The 16,478-nt window shown below is 41.5% G+C and overlaps 2 protein-coding genes across 2 annotated transcripts; both read left to right on the plus strand.

Annotated features, from left to right (window-relative positions):
• The first annotated feature begins 2,957 nt into the window (after nt 1–2,957).
• LOC113027309 (flocculation protein FLO11-like) lies at nt 2,958–6,987 on the plus strand. The gene is made up of 3 exons (XM_026176925.1): nt 2,958–3,187; nt 3,448–3,551; nt 3,980–6,987. Exon 3 carries the CDS (start codon nt 3,998–4,000, stop codon nt 5,279–5,281), a length of 1,284 nt encoding a protein of 427 aa, XP_026032710.1. The 5' UTR covers nt 2,958–3,187; nt 3,448–3,551; nt 3,980–3,997; the 3' UTR covers nt 5,282–6,987.
• Nucleotides 6,988–7,963: 976 nt separating this feature from the next.
• On the plus strand, nt 7,964–11,063 carry tmem119b (transmembrane protein 119b). The gene is made up of 2 exons (XM_026176926.1): nt 7,964–8,048; nt 9,991–11,063. The coding sequence occupies exons 1-2, from the start codon at nt 8,046–8,048 to the stop codon at nt 10,852–10,854; spliced, it is 867 nt and encodes a 288-aa protein (XP_026032711.1). The 5' UTR covers nt 7,964–8,045; the 3' UTR covers nt 10,855–11,063.
• The last annotated feature ends 5,415 nt before the right edge of the window (nt 11,064–16,478 follow it).

A 16,478-nucleotide genomic window follows, 5' to 3' on the forward strand; every position in this document is an offset into this window, starting at 1 on the left:
TCTTCCCTCCTCTCTCGCTGCCTCCATGCATACCTTCTTCCTCTCCTCCTTTGTTTTTAGTCAACAGTAGCACAGCTTCCACTAGCACAGCAGTATCATTGGTGGTCATTGTTATTGTAGGCCTCAGCTGATAGTCAATGGAAGTCTAATGGAGGATGCCCTTCCTATTTATCCAGGCTTGGTACGAGTGCTAGCACTACAATGGCCTGTGGGCCCCCGTGATCATCAAGATCATTTAACCTGTACTCTGAGCTGACCAGCACCTTTATTACAATTCTCTAATGTGTAAATAGACCAATAATGATAATCCAGGAGGCCCCTTGGCACTGTGATGCTTTAAAGAAAAGGTCAGGCTATGTTTTTTCTAAATCTAAAGTAACCTGTGAAGTGGTCTGAGGAGGGACTAGATTCCTGCTCCAACTTTGGGCTCTGCTTTCAGAACAGAGGTTCTCAAACTATGAGGGCAGAGCACAGAGCCTACACAGGGGAGAAGTGGAGGACTAACCTATGCTAAGCTGAGCTAAAATGATTTTTTTAAAGGGAAAATTAACAAGAATTTGGTTTTGCTGTAGTGTTGACTTTAAATACCTTGACCCTTGTAAAGATGGGGAATGTCAGAAAAAATGTTTGCGATCAACTGTTTTAGTATAAAGGGGCAGGGACAGTTATGGGTTAGTTCTGTGCAGAGCCAACACGCAGCTCTGTGGACCGTTGTCAACATGTTTACTGTCAGCAGGGGGCAAAAAAAGTGAGGTGGACCAACTGGACTGTGAGCTATTTGTGTTTGTGCTGTTGTTGGTCCATCACTCAGACGACTGAAGTTCAAACTTGCAAAGAGCTCAAGTGAAACTGAGTGTTAAAGATAACTGAATGTGTCCACTGCAGGCCCTGTATGGTCTTTTCTTCGTCTTTTTTTAAATGGTTTTTGTGCCTCTCCTCAGTGGTTAACTCCAGTGGTTCTCCCTTAACTGTTCAGGCCCAATTTTCAACCAATCAGCATTAGCTCTGTGCACAACATCATCCACAAAGAGCCATTGTGAGCTACTTAATGTTGGGTTTTTGCACATCTGCGGATGTTGTATACCTGGAGTCCTTCACTCTGCATGGCCAAATATCTATGCACATAGACAAGCTTGAATTGCGACTTTGGAGGTGATCCGCAGTTTCTTTAATGGCCATTTGTGGCTCACTTCAAAAGCGAGTCATTCCTCACATATTTGCACGTAAAACCGCTGTCTGTGAGTCACTGAACCTCTGACTGTGCTGGTGGTGCCATTACTGGAGTTATAGTTGTAATATTATGGCCTGCTGTGTGGTTTAGACTGTGAGTGAGTGAGTGAAATTCTTGTGGTTAATCAGTCTATTACTTTGAGTTAATTAATTGTTAATTAATTGAGCTTTTGGATGGTGCTTGCTTTATTTAGCATCCACCCTATGTCTAAATATGCGGTGTGATTAAAAAGTTCTGGAAATGAGAATAATTCTCATACAAATCAGAAACCTTAACTGATTTCAATTTGAAGGTCATTTCTCTAGACGGCAACAAACTTGTTTATTTCAAACTGACCCCAGTTTCTCCAACTGTAACTTTGAAGAGTCCAGCATTTCCAGGAACAAGGAGTAAGGTCAAGAGCGTACGCATCATCTTTTAATACAATTAACAGGGTCATGCACTGTGAATTTCAACACTGGCTGTCAGTGCGCCCTGAGTGGAGGGCAGGGCATTCAGAAGGAAACAACCTTAGTTGTTGTGCAGACCAGCCCACCATTGTGCCCAGGAAGTGAGCTTTTTTCATCCACAACAAAACCACCTTAAACCTACTTTCCAAATCTGCCTCTCTGCGGCTTTGGCCACTTCTTGTTAGTAAAGCTGGAGGCTTACCATTATGAAGAGGCACGGGTACAAGAGGCCCATAACGTATGCATAGTGGCAAAAACAGTACGAACACTTAAAATGGTCCAGAGGTGACTATTAAGGAGGTATCAGCCAGATAAAAAACTAGGGGTTTTTTTTAGTTTTTTTGGACTGATTTCCAGGATTTTCTTTTTTTTTCTTTAAACACACCTGGTATGATCACTGTTGGCTCCAGAAAAAAATTTATAAATAAAATAAAGCACTGGTTAAAAGCATGGTGCTACACTTCAGACAGCTGCTGCTCAGGCGTTGGAGCAGCTGATCAGAAGGCTCCCACAGTGTGCATGTCGAAGTTTCCTCAGCAATTAGACGTGTTTGTATTAAGTCGAAAAGGCACTACACAAGTACAGTGTATGGCCATGATTGGACAATTTTGAGTCTGATCTAGAAGATACAGCTGCACAGCTTTAGTCTTAATATTTCTTCCAAAAAATCCAACAAGAAAAAAGTCTGTATGCAGTTACAGTTTTACTCAGTGAATTTTCTCATCTAAAGCAGGTTAACAATATCTGACAGCACTGGCACCTAGCTATAAATATCCACTATACAATAATAGAAGACAAACTGTAGATATTGACAGTGAGATTTAGCCAATATTGATGGATTATTTTAAGCCACATGTAATCATCTAACTGCTCAATGTTTTAGATAAAGAGCTTCGTTGCATGATCTGTATAGATCTATGTTGTCAGTTTTTCAATTTGGTAGTTGTGTGTGTGTGTGTGTGTGTGTGTGTGTGTGTGTGTGTGTGTGTGTGTGTGTTTGTTTGTTTTGTTCACTTCTTGGCAACGGAACAAAAAAAAATCTCATTTTTGTGTCACTGTCTTTTAAAGCTTGCGTTTTGCTTTTTTTGTAGCCACATCTCAGTGTGACTCACCAGTACAGGAAGTGACAGTTATCATTTCCACAGAAGATGAGCATTTCAGTTTCCCCAGCGTGCAAATGTGGGTGTCCAAGCTTCTTGTGAGGTGACTGTTACAAGGTGACAGGCTTTCAAATCATAAGACACCAAATCAGGTATCCGTCTATTACACACGATCCATCCATCGTATATACGTTTATATGTAACTTTGTGTCCTGTCGCTGTGGTTAACCATGATATGCGCATGACATGTAGCTTTAAATCTTAGACAGAAATGTGACCATAGGGTGACATGCGGGAAGCATCTGAGCAGTTTGCAGAACTGAGTACTTCCTGTTACGTTAGATGAAGTAGTAATCAGACTGGCCAAAGAGCAACAACTGATCCATTCTGAGCTTTCCATCAGAAAGGTAAGACAGATCTTCTGCTACATACCCGATTATAGCTGACAGGACTTGATTATGTCTTCAAATGTTATTTTTTATAAAAATGATAAAAACGAAACAAGGTTGTGAAACGGTTTGCCTCCTGGCTGATGCAAGCTTAAGCTGTGTGCTTCAAAAGGAACTGTCTGTATCTGAAAACATTACATAGTGCCGTGTTGGGTTTTTCAAAAAAAAAAAAAGTGTGAACATTTCCTGTTTTCTTTTATTCTCTTCTTTCTGTCAAGCACCTACAGTCAGTACTGCGAGACTGTCCTCTGAGAGTGGCTGAAATGAGCTGAACTTTTATCACTTTTCGTCCTCACCCGTGCTCTGTTCCACCTGCAGACAGGTAAGACACATCCACTGCTGTGGTTAAACTTTTCTGACTTAAGGATCTACCGCTTATCTCGTTATGTTTAATGGTGCCAGATAAGTTCTGGCACAGGAGTCCGATTTATCAGATTTTATTTCTCTCTACATATTTTACATTTTGGTTTGTTTTTTTGTTTTTGTTTTTTAAAGATTAGAATTTTCTCTGACTGAAAATACAAAATGTGAATCCTCTGTCAGTCTGCTTAAAAGTTTTCACATTTAATATTCAGTGCTATACTTTTGAGTTTTGGTGTGAACGTAAAGCAAAGGGTGTGGTGACAGACACATGATTGCCTCATCACACGATGTAACTGGTACACTTGACACAATGATTTTTCCTCCCATGTATCTTTTTTCCATGTATCTTTTTTTTTTTTTAACTTTTAACTTATTCTGCAATTTCAGATTTGGTTTAACGCAGCTATGACACTCCTCGCCATGAAGACATTTCCAGCCTTTTTATGGGGAATATTCATCGTGGCTGCTTCCACCCCAGAAACCAGTGGTTCTACCTACACTGTTGAGCCCAACAAGACAAGCGCCCAGCTGACAACTGCACTTGCGTTTCACAATAAAACAGATTCACACCCTGCAGTGTGGGGAACAACTCACAGACCTGCAGCTACTACTGTTTCTGCAGCGGCACAGAGCACAGTGGTAACCACAGTGGAAACTAGCGCGGCAGCTATCAGTAACAAAACTAAAAGCTCCATTGACAGTGTAGTCACTTTGATTCCTACAAGCCCTGCAGCAGCAGTCCCAAGCAGCTCCGCTCCGCAGTTACTTCATACCTCCACAGCTTTGATTGAAACTCAACCCACCCACCAAGTGACCATGAAAGAAACAACAACACATGCAGAGGACGGGTCCCATCCACAGTCAACCACAGCGCCAGACACCACTGCTCCTGCAACATTCTCATCAACAGCAGCTGTATCTTCTCCACAGCCCACATCCATCACTGAGTCTGCAATGACATCAGTGTTATCATCCACTTTCTCTTCTGAGAAATCTACTGCAGCTCCAGGCACTCAGAACCTCAGCAGCCTTTCAGTTTCTACTGCACGCCCATTGACGGCAGAGTCGATCTCAGAGACAACACGTGTGCCACAGGTGTCCACCTCTTTGCCCCCCACAACAGCCAAGACACTGAAAACCAGCCCTGAGATTTCATCTGCAACTCAGTCCGTTTCTGCCTCGAGTTCTTCTATCTCCACACAGTCAAATGCTACCTCTACGTCAACTGAATCTCCCAACTCCACCATTGCAATAATCCCGTTCCCCCGTAGGCCCACGGTGTTACCACATCCAATAACTAAGCCAGCCCCAGCTACTAAATCGCCACACGGTGAAATCTCAAAATCAACCCCCAGCACCGAGGTTCAACCCTGCTTGACCCAGAACGTGGTGAAGCAGTGCCTCATTGTCATCGCCTGCCTGGCTTTGGTGTGCACAATCTTTATCTTTACTACCATTGTCCTCTGCGCCAAACTGTCATCGAGGAAGCGCAAGCGCAAACCTCAAAAGGAAACGGAAATGATGTGCATTTCTGCTCTGCTGCCCGAGAGGAGCTACAACTATACGAGACAGCACAATCCGGTGCCCAATGGTGTCCTGGTGATGCCAAGGGCTGAAGACAGCGATGACGAGGTGGGAGATAATCTGACTCTCAGCAGCTTCCTTCCAGAGAATGATCGCTACGTGTAGATGGATTTTACTATGCTTTCATCTGTTTGCTATCAGTCAGCATGGAAATAGCTGCTTTTTTAATAAACTCCTGCTTCCCCTTTGATATTACTGGTTTTGCTTCAGTACCTGCCGTATTTCAGTGGAGGAAGAGAGAAACCACAAACAGACAAACATTCACGGTTTCATGTGCAAGTGCCTGTAACTGCATGTGGTATTTGACAAGGTCTGTGCTTTTTGCATGACTTTAGCCTCCACAGGATGAAGAGTGATCAAAGTTTGTTTTTTGTTTTTTTTCATCCGGAGCTGAGCCCTGCTGGTATTTCACTTTACGACAGGGGACAGGAAGACTTGCTGTGCAAAGGGATATTATTGCTCTGTTCAGACACTGTTCAGTTTACAAGAACTATCCAGGTGGCTGAACGCTTAAAGGGACAGTTCAGCCTCAAGTCAAATTTACATGTTGTTCTGCTGGCCTGTAGTGCTATTTGTCCACCTGATGTGCCGGTGTTTGCAGATATTTACTGTAGAGTTGCCTTCCTTGTCTTGAATATACCAGAACCAGGTTACAACTGACTTCTGCTACTCATTGCAAATTTCCTTTTTCAAGAAATCATCCTCACATGGTGTTGTGAGCAGTTTTATGCAGGAACTATGTCTTTTCGACCTAACTGCATCAGCCAGTCAAAAGCTAATATCACACCTCAGCTAAGGGGGGAAACAATCTGTGTTTACATCCTGTCACAACGTCGTTGTGCAGTGGCACACTTCCTTCTGCAAAGTGATGCAATTGGCTGGTGCACTTTAGAAAAAAGAAAATGTAACCACACAAAACTGCTCGTTATGGTGGATTTATTTTCCATAAGTGGGTTGTTATGATTGATAAGAGCCAGGGAGGTTTCAAAGACAGTTTTTGAAGCTGTGAGCACCATAATTTTAATATCTAACACCATTATATTAAATAAAAAAAGTGAGATAAGAGAAAAAACAAGAGATGGATGGATGGATATCACCAATTTTGTGCAATTCACACCAAAAGATGAGCAGATACATAGATGGTTGAACGCTTGATGATGTAATGACCCTCTTATCAGTTTGTCTTGGTAGGTCATGTGACCCTGGCATGGAGCTAACATGGCTTAGTTGTAGGGTTTTCATTCATCAGGGGCTGATTGTGGCATATAAGGAGCAGTCCTGGTGACTCTTTGTGTCCTGTCCTCTCCTCTTCTGTATGGACTCCCTGCAAGCCTGTAAGAAAATAGGATCACCCGACTAGGCCACCTTCGGTCCACATGTATCACATGACCTATAAAAACAAACCAACATGGGGGTCGTCACAATGCACAAAACTAATTTCATGTTGTTTAAGTGTGTGTGTGAAGAGATCTACTTTCTGATAATTTATTAAATAAATGTCTTTGTTAACTTTAACATTTTAGTAACTCTTCAGGTTAAGAGTCATAATGAAAAAAAGAATAAAACATTTCTGCAAACTTAGAACTGATCACTTCTCAGTGTAGAAGTTAAACATATTCTGTGGTTCTCTCATGACAACAAAAGTTTGAGGAACTTATCTGAAAGATTTCCTCAAAACGATTATGCCTTGCAATCCATATTGTGCTTAGTGTTATGAATATTTTCAACATTAAAAGTAGCCTTTTTAATAAAAAAAAACTGTCTGTAAATTTCTAAACAGTCAAAATAGAAATAAACTTTCTGTGATCTCCGTCAGTGCCCTCGTTTATGAAAGCCCTCACAAAAAAAGCTTTTTTCCTGCTCCTGACTGGATCTCAATTTCACTTCCTTTCCTGAGAAAAGAAAACAATTCCCTGAATACATATTAGGGCCATGAGACCACATTTTTTTCTCTCTCTTTTTAAATTTTCCCCCGACATTTACAGACGTCGGTGACTATCAACAGAGCTGAGGCAAATGTAAACCTGGAGGATGCAGGAACCCATCGCACGCTCCTCATGACCATATAAAGCTACGTTTGTCGTGAGCGATCAAAAGCAAAACAGACATGCAAGAAAAATGCAATCACTCAAACAAAGTCACACTCTCTCCCTTAAGTGGTCTCACACACATACATACACACACACACGCTTTAATTGCTCGTCTCTGGATAAAATGCTCCACATTGTTTCTAACAGTCTCCAGCGTGTGGCCTTTACCTTCCCCCTTCTCTTTGCTGTCCACACAGGAACCATTAACCTTTTCCTGCATTGGCAGATCACTCATACAAGCTGCTCTCTGACTCTTTTTTTAGCCCCAGAGGTTTGCTGTTATTCATCAGTGTGAGGGACTAAGGGGGTACAACGAAGGAAAGGCTGTCAGTCAGAGGCTCTGTTTTATTTTTAGAGGGTTTATTTATTTGTGATGCTTTTATAGCTCTTAAGAATTAATTTTGTTTTGTGGAATTGGCTTTCCACATCCACTGAGCCAAACATCAGAGTGGAGAAGAGGTCCCTGCCCCCACAGCACATTATAAACTCCCACATAACAAGAACAATCTGTGTGCAGGCCGGAGAGCTCAGACACTCTCGGGGGAAACTGGAGGGGGAGGAGAACAGTGGATAGGCAGAAGGAGGGATTTCTCCTCATGGTAAACTGCTTTTTTTTTTTTAAATACCCAGACAAACCTCCACACTGAAACCTGAAACTCGCGGAGGGGGCGTGCTTCACCGAGCATTCGCCGCTCTTTGCTGTGCTAAGTTCACTTTTTTCCAGTCTCATCCTCCTCATTCTGAGGGCTTTTCAGCAGACAGCTCTTCTTCTGCAGTGGATGGTGAGTCAAATGTGTCATTTCATAAGGTTTTGTCCTTAAAATTCAATAACAGCATCTTGACACCTTGTTTGACAGCATCATGATAGAAGGATTCAAACTCAGGAATTAGGAACATGATAATAAAAAAAGTAGAGACAAGGTTCAGATTTAGACATTAAAAGTTTTCGACATTACGTTTGCAAATAAAATAGTCGCACTTGTTAAATCTGCTGAGTGAAGATTTGTGTGTGCTTGTGACCTCCTTCTGTGCGTGTTACTGTGTCAGTGTATATTAGGTCCAGGGTGAGCAGGGTGATTGATTTGGGAAAAAAGAAAGAAACAACAACATCAGAACCCGTTTCCCAGACTTTCATGTCTCGCAGCTTGCACACAGATGGCGCAGAAAGATTTGGGAGACAGACTGAGCACGTAGCTTAGTGTGATCAAAGTTCTGGTTGAATTCTGGTTGTTCGGTTAAATTAATCAAGTTGCAAACACACATACTATTTATACTTCTTGTTGTAGAAAGCCATGTAAGATATTTTTGGTTATATCTGAGCAGGAAGTTTTCCTGCTAAATCAACACCTCTCGGGTTAATGATACGCTCAATATAATTTATTCTAATATGTAAAAAGGTGTAGTAAAAATTGTAATTTGTAGAGATTTGGTTAATTTGCTTGAGATATAATTCTATGGTCACTTCTTTAGATACACATTGCTAGTACTGGGTTGGATGCACTTCAGGGTTTTCATGGCAGAGATTCAAAAAGGTGCTGGGAACATTCCTCAGAGATTTTAGTCCATATTACCATGACAGCACACAGTTGCTGCAGCTGTGTCTCATCCGTGATGTGAATCTTCCATTCCACCACATCCCATCGAGATCAAGATCTGGTGACTGTGGAGGGTATTTGAGTGCAGGGAACTCAATCTCATGTTTAAGAAACCAATTTGAGATGATCTGAGCTGTGCGTTATCCTCCTGGGAGCATGTGGGCATAAAAGGGATGGAGATAATCAGCAACAAAAGTCAGGTAGGCTGTTGCATTTAAACGATTCTCAGTTGGAACTATTAGGTCCAATGTGTGCCAAGAAGCCGTCAGCCTAAGCCATTGATGCAAGGCAGGATGGATCCATGCTTTCATGTAGTTTATGCTAAATTCTGACCTTAACACCTGGATTTCATCAGACTAAACAATGTTTTCCACGCTTGTCTTCTTGTCTGGTGTCGTCCTCTGCTGCTGTAGTCAGTCTGCTTCAAGAGAGATGCTCTTCTGCATACCTCGGTTGTGGTGATTTTAGTTTATTGTTGCCGTCTTATCTGTTTGAAGCAGTCTGGCCATTCTCCTTTGACTTCTGGGATTAACGAGGCATTTTCACCCAGAGAACTGCTCACTGGATAGCTTTGCTTTATTGGACCACTCTCTGTAAACCCTAGAGAAGATCAAGACCAGCCTGTCTGACACAAGCAACAAAGTCTCTTAAATCACTTTTCTTTTTTATTCTGATGCTCGGTTTGAACTGTAACAGATCAATGCACTAAGTTGCTGCCATGTGACTGATTAGAAATTTGCATTGATAAGCAGTTGAAAGTGTATGCCTAATACAGTGGCAATAAGCGTATAAGGCATAAGTATAAGTTTACATGTATTTCTTTCAAAGTGCAATTTCAACTAACCCAGAGCTGGGAGCCTTTTCTACTCTAACTTTTACTCATGACATTTAAAACAGTGCAACCAAGTGAATATTAAGATAGACAAATATAACTAATAAAACATGATCTTCTCGTACTTTGTAAACTGTGGAATTTCAGTCATCCATCTTTGTTTTTGTTGTAAAGCAGACTGAATGTCTCAAGAGCAGCACTACTAATTTTACTTTTCTGAAAAAAAGATGTTAAGCAAATACACACAAAGCACATATTCTCTTGACGTGTGTCACTGATGTTAAGTGTTATTTACAGATTCCGAGGGGAAAAATGCCGCTCCTGATGGCCCTTCATCACATTGGTCTGTGCGTGGTGCTTTGCATCAGTAGCAGCCTCTCCACACCTCTGCCTTACTCAGATACTCTGGAGGGAAGCATAGATGAGGAAGACAACAACTACTTCACTTTCTATCAGCCTATTACCAATGTCTCCACAGAGTACCAGACCGCACCTGCCAACACAGCCCAGGAGGAAACTGACTTTCTGAATCAGCTTGTGAACTTTCTTAATGAGAACATGCTCCTCATCCTCGTTGCAGCCAGTCTCATCCTTCTCGTCTTCCTTATCATCTGCGGGGCAGTTTTCATGAGCCACAGACGCAAAGTCAACGCTTACTATCCTTCCTCCTTCCCCTCAAAGATGTATGTGGATGACAGGGACAAAAGTGGAGGTGCTAAACCCTTTAACGAAGTTCAAGAAAAAGCTTCCCCGGGGCAGGAAAGCGAGCCAGTGGACTCTCACAAGCAGCTCCAGGCTGACATTATGAGGGCTGCCAAGAGCCTGCGCGCTCCAAATAAATCTGTTGATGCTGCAGAGAGAAGCGATCCCAGTCAGAAAGTAGCAGACCACAGTCCCGAGGACAGCTCAAAAGCAGATGACAGCATCCTAGACCATCAGCTCCCAAGTCTCCCAGAGGAAAATGAGCCGAGCGAGCTTTCCGACAGTGAGGCCACCACCACAGAGGGCAGCTCAGAGCCGAATCCTCCTGAGCTGCCTCGGTCAGAGGAAGTTGATTCACAAGAGCCTTTGACGGGCAGGAGTCCGCGGCCCTCCTCTCTGCACATTCACAATGACTCTGCTACACTTCAGCTCATCGCAGGAGAGAAAACTGCCTTCTAAGAAATCACATTTTTGCAGAAAACCAAAGATTTCTGCAGGATTTTATTTGAGGAAATGCAGAGAAGTTACTAAAGATACAGCAGGCAGAGTTGAAGATGATACATGATACTCTCTTTATGCACCTTTGTACAAGTTTCACAGTACACAAATAGTGTTAGTATTTTTTCTGTTCCTGTGTTTGAATTTAAACATCTCTGCTGGTAACAGTAGGTGGTGTGGTCCCAATTACTCTGCGCTTCTATGCAGAGGTGTGGACTCGAGTCACATGACTTGGACTCGAGTCAGACTCGAGTCATTAATTTTATGACTTTAGACTTGACTTGAAAAAATGTTGTAAGACTTGTGACTTGACTTGGACTTTTACACCAATGACTTGGGACTTGAATTGGACTTGAACCGGTTTACTTGAAAAGACTTGATATTTTACCCCAAATATAAAATTTAACATGCATATTATATAGAGATTGAAAATGTGACGTCATTCACGGGTAGAACCGCAAAGGATTCTGGGAACTCGTGGCAAGCGGTAGTAGCGCACGCAGGCTTTCAATTGAAATCAGTCACACAGCGATAAAAAGAAACACAAAAATGTCAAGAAGCCGTTGTATTATTAACTGCAATAGCCGGTCGCATGACAGCCACGGGAAGCCGACGGGTAAAGAGATCGGTTGTTATCGGATTACCTCGTTGAAGAGAAATTGTTCATGTTTCCGAAGTAACAAAGAGGCGACGGATGGCCTGGATTGCAGCCATTCAAAGACCAAATATAACGTCCCAGAACACTCCAGCTCACAGGTTAGTCTGCTCCAAGCATTTACACGAAGGTCAGTGTTTTTTAGTAGTTAATGCGTCATTTTCATAACATAATTGGTGATATAGGTTACAAGTAAGTCTGGCGCTGAACAGAAATTGTCGCGCTATGCTCCTTTATTTATTGTGCATAAATAGTGAATTGTCCTGACACAATATTGCGTTTCTCCTCTGTTATTATGGTACATTGACAAAAACATATACTTTTATTCACAGGATAAAACAGGTTTTTTGTATCACTAATTGCCCAGTACGATTACAGCATACAATATTATTGTCACTGCTACATTTCTGTGATGCTACCAGAAATTATTTCCACTGCTAATTAATTACCGTTGAGCTCAAAGGTCCTATTAATAAACGGTTAACGAATGTGTATTTATGACGACGATTTGTGAGACTGGTAAACTTATGATATGTACGATGGTCTTTCGTTCTACACGGTACATTTCAAGGTCCTGCACCCATCCGTCGGTAAACTGTACCTGGGCTTGTTGCAGTGACCTGAAGTTACTAAACTTCACGAGTGTATGCGCTCACTCCAAGAACCGTATGATTATAAATATGCATATAAATATGCTACGATGAGATACCTGACTTCATCTAACTAGCAAATGTTTTCCAGGCTACGTTGGTGATACAGTTTTTTTTAATGTGTATGATATTTTTGTCATGCGATTTTAAAGCCGGTGTTGTGCCAAAAAGTGATTGTCTGCCAAAAACTGATTTCCGGTATTTGCCAAAAACTGATTGCTCGTATTTAAACTGCTATAAGTAACTTGTTGGGCTATAATATGTGAAACATATGTCAAATGCATCCCTCATGGATGACATAAAGTCATCTTGAGCCACAAACAACATTCGTGTAACAAGGTAGAAGCCGCAATCAGTTTTTGGCAGTGACTTTTATATAACCTTTATTTATGCAGTTAAAAAAATCTCATTAACATTAAAAATGTCTTTTGTAAGAGTAAGTTGGCCAAGAGGACAGCAGAAATGGCAGCAAATATTACAATATTTCTGTAAAAATATTTTAAGTGGGGATAAAGGACCGGATTGGTTATAATGTAAGTACAATAGCAGAGAGTTGTAAAGATACTTGAAAAACAGATATTGTTTTAATTCTCTATATAACCCCTTTGTAAACCCTGTTCACCGAAGTCTATTTACGAACATACGTAAAGATATTACACATAAAAAATACACAGAAACACTGGAAATCAGTTTTTGGCAGACAATCACTTTTTGGCACAACACCGGTCCTACAACCGCATCCAAGAATAACATGCAGCTTATCACAGAACTGTCGGTGAAAATTATTCTTGGAGCTAGGTTTAATTGAGCTGCATTTTAAAGAGGTGCAATTTCACAATTTGTGTATATTTTCTAAGTTCACTATTTTGTCACGTGTTGAGAAAAACACAGATTTAAAAATTACATGGTCTAATATTTACATTTAGCATATAACTGCAACATGCTTTTTTCATATTTTTTTTAAAGATTCGAAAGGACTTGAAATTCAAAGTTTCAGGCTTGTGACTTTACTTGGACTTTTACACCAGTGACTTGAGACTCGACTCTGACTTGCCTGACATTACTTGAGACTTGACTTGAGACTTGAGGATAAAGACTTGAGACTTACTTGAGACTTGCAAAACAATGACTTGGTCCCACCTCTGCTTCTATGCAAAAAAAACAAAAACAAAATTGAACAACTAGGACTCAGTTCCGTTTTTGAATTTTTAATATGAACCTGTTATGCTTTTCCCCATTTTCTGTCATATATACACTGCTACAGTAGGGTGGACTTTTATATTAAACATGTCCGGAGTTTCAAATAAAAAGTTCTCTGTGACATCACCAGGGTACACATTCCTGATAATGGCTTGTTTCAGGAAGTAGATGCATTGAGGCAATGCTCTTTAAAAAAAAAAAAAAAAAAAAAACAAAACAGCATGATGATTTTTGACCTGCGAGTCATGTAAAGCTACTCCAGCAGACTCCAAGAGTAAAACTGCGGAGTTTTAAATTTTTCTCTTTTTAGGGTGCACGCTTAGGATTCCATACTTTTACGGAGCCCGTCTGACTGGTTTTATCACTGCACATCACACGCTGGACCGCTTAAACATGTGGGCTCGTACACATCTCAGTGGGACTCCAACGCAGCCGCCTCTGTGAAAAGCCTCCAAATTAATCAAAACGGCAATCGGACGGCATGTCGGGTCTTCATGTAACAGCCCAATAAAGCTAGTGAGTGCAGATGATGTTGAACGTCGCTGTGTTCTGCAAAGGCGCTTTTCAAAATTGTGTGCACGTAAGTCAGAGAAATAGAAAGCGGGTGTGAGGGAGAGAGAAGCTGAGACACTGAGATAAAGCGAAGCAGTCAGGATTTGTCAAGTGTATAAAACCACAATCTGGTGTGTTTTGGCTGCAGCGGATCTCAGCTGCAGAGCTTTTTTAGGTGCGTTATTGTAGCAGGAAGTGCATGGGCGTATTTGCAGGCTCTGTGTCTATGTGCAGCTTACTCAAATGGATCACAAGGATGACTTATTTAAAGAGAATTAAGAATAACCTCATTAGTTATGCCTGTATTTTTCTGTAGCTGGAGGGTCAAATGTTTAAATAATAAACAGGATTCAAAAAGTACAATTAGGGATAATTTTATTACAGACTTTTAAAGAAGCATTTGTAAATATAAGTTGCATTTGAAACTACTGGACCCCCTTTCTTTGGTTCAAGCCACTTTGCTTAATCAACAGGTCAGTGCGTTTAGAGTGCAGAGGGTATAAACAGCTTTTAGCTTTCATCCATACCTCCATCACACCTTTCAAAATAAAAAACACTCCACCTGTACAAAGCAATTTCCAAAATAAGGCTCATCTCTGTACCAACAACCCAAAACAGTGCTTATATTGTGCGTTTACGTGACAGGCTAAAAGATACAGTATACACGGTTAGAGGATCGCAGACTAATAAAAACAGCCTGGTGTAACACTGCTACAGAGGGTTGAAAGGTGGTGGGCTCGTCATCATTGCCGCAGGAAAGTGAGGTGTTGACGCTGGACTATTTCTCTTCTTGGCAGCAGGGAGCCAAACCGGGCCCAGCACAAAGCGTGAGCGCTCCATTTAATTGCTGGCTCCGACTGCCTCCTGCTGGTCATCTTGTTGCTTGAGACGATAGTCAGCAAGGGCTGCCTTGATGGCATCTTCGGCAAGCACTGAACAGGAAATAATTGGAGGTTAAATGTGCACATGTGCAGAGAAGTTTGGAAAAAAGAAAAAGAAGAGCCTTGGCGTATTAAAAGAAAACTTACTGGAGCAGTGAAGCTTAACAGGAGGAAGACTGAGCTCCTTGGCGATGTCTGTGTTCTTTATCTTCAAAGCTTCGTCCACCTGAAAATAAAAGCCCACACACAGCCATGAGCGGAGCAGAACACGCTAAATATTTAATAGATTAAACATTCAAAGGAGCTGAGATGCAGGTCTGTAATGTGTTCACTCACAGATTTGCCTTTCACCCACTCGGTGGCCAGAGAGCTTGAGGCGATGGCAGAACCACAGCCAAAAGTTTTGAACCTGGCATTCACAATCTTCCCCAGGTCATCCACCTCAATCTGAGAAAAGTTTTGACTGTTACTCATGTGACCAAAAAAAATGAGCAAGAAAAAAAACAAAAACAAAAAAAACAAAAAACCCCCAAACAATCCTGATCTCTCCCATTCTTTAAAATGTATCCCTACTAAACTAACAAAAATAAACGCCTTTAAGTCACACACACTTCGTAACAAACATACCTGAAGCTTCATTACATCCCCACAGGCCGGGGCACCCACCAAACCAGTTCCAACATTCTTGGAGTTTTTGTCCAGCGAGCCCACATTTCTGGGGTTCTCATAATGATCCACCACCTTCAGACAACAGAGAGGGGAAAAGGAGCATCAGGCCAAATGCACTCTTCCTGTTGCTGTCAGAATTCAACAATCACATATTTGCAGGAAGGAAATGCCATCTATATTCAGATACAATGGTAAAAAGAATGTGTACAAGTCTTGGCATCCTTGTTACACAACTACAACTTGACTCACTTGCATAACTGACACTGGCATGAGCAGATTAGGACTGGATTTCATGGTCTACACAGTGCAAACTCTGTCCTTCAGCCCTCCTACTCTATTTCTTGCTGAGTCACTCTGACCAAGACAGTGTGAAGTGGCCGAGCATCGCAAAACCTTTTGCATTTTTCATCAGAAATTAAAGGTTTAAAGCCAGATTCCTCAGCTGATGGCTAAAACATGACCTCTTATCCAAGAAATAATTTTAATAAAAGGCATATAATGTCTAAACCTCCACAATCACCCAAAAACATCCAGCTAAACATAAATACATCACAGTTATGGCTGCCATGACCCGGTTAACCTGCTGTTGCGTCAGTACACCTTCACAGGTATCACATAACATTTACCTGACTCTAGCACAACATACTGCCACCCTTTAAAGCGCATCAATCGGATATGGTTAAAACTGTGGCAGTGGACAGCTGGTTGCAGATTAGTGACGTTATTCCAGCCTTCAGTAAGCTAAATAGCTACAATGAAACAATACATTTGTTCATTTTAACGGGCTAGCATCATGGAGGTGAAGGGTTTGAGATAACCAGCGTAAAGGCAGTCTGATGTAACTTGAAACATTTGTGCAGCCAGCTAAATATAAGCCACCGTCCTATGGTTGTCAACAAAATGCCCGAGCAGAAAGATCTTACAGAGTCGTGGTTGCCCGTGTTTAGTAGATCAGTTAGCTGATATACTCCAGGATGC

The sequence above is a fragment of the Astatotilapia calliptera genome, chromosome 7, assembly GCF_900246225.1.
Source record: "Astatotilapia calliptera chromosome 7, fAstCal1.2, whole genome shotgun sequence".
NCBI classification, from domain to species: Eukaryota; Metazoa; Chordata; class Actinopteri; order Cichliformes; family Cichlidae; genus Astatotilapia; species Astatotilapia calliptera.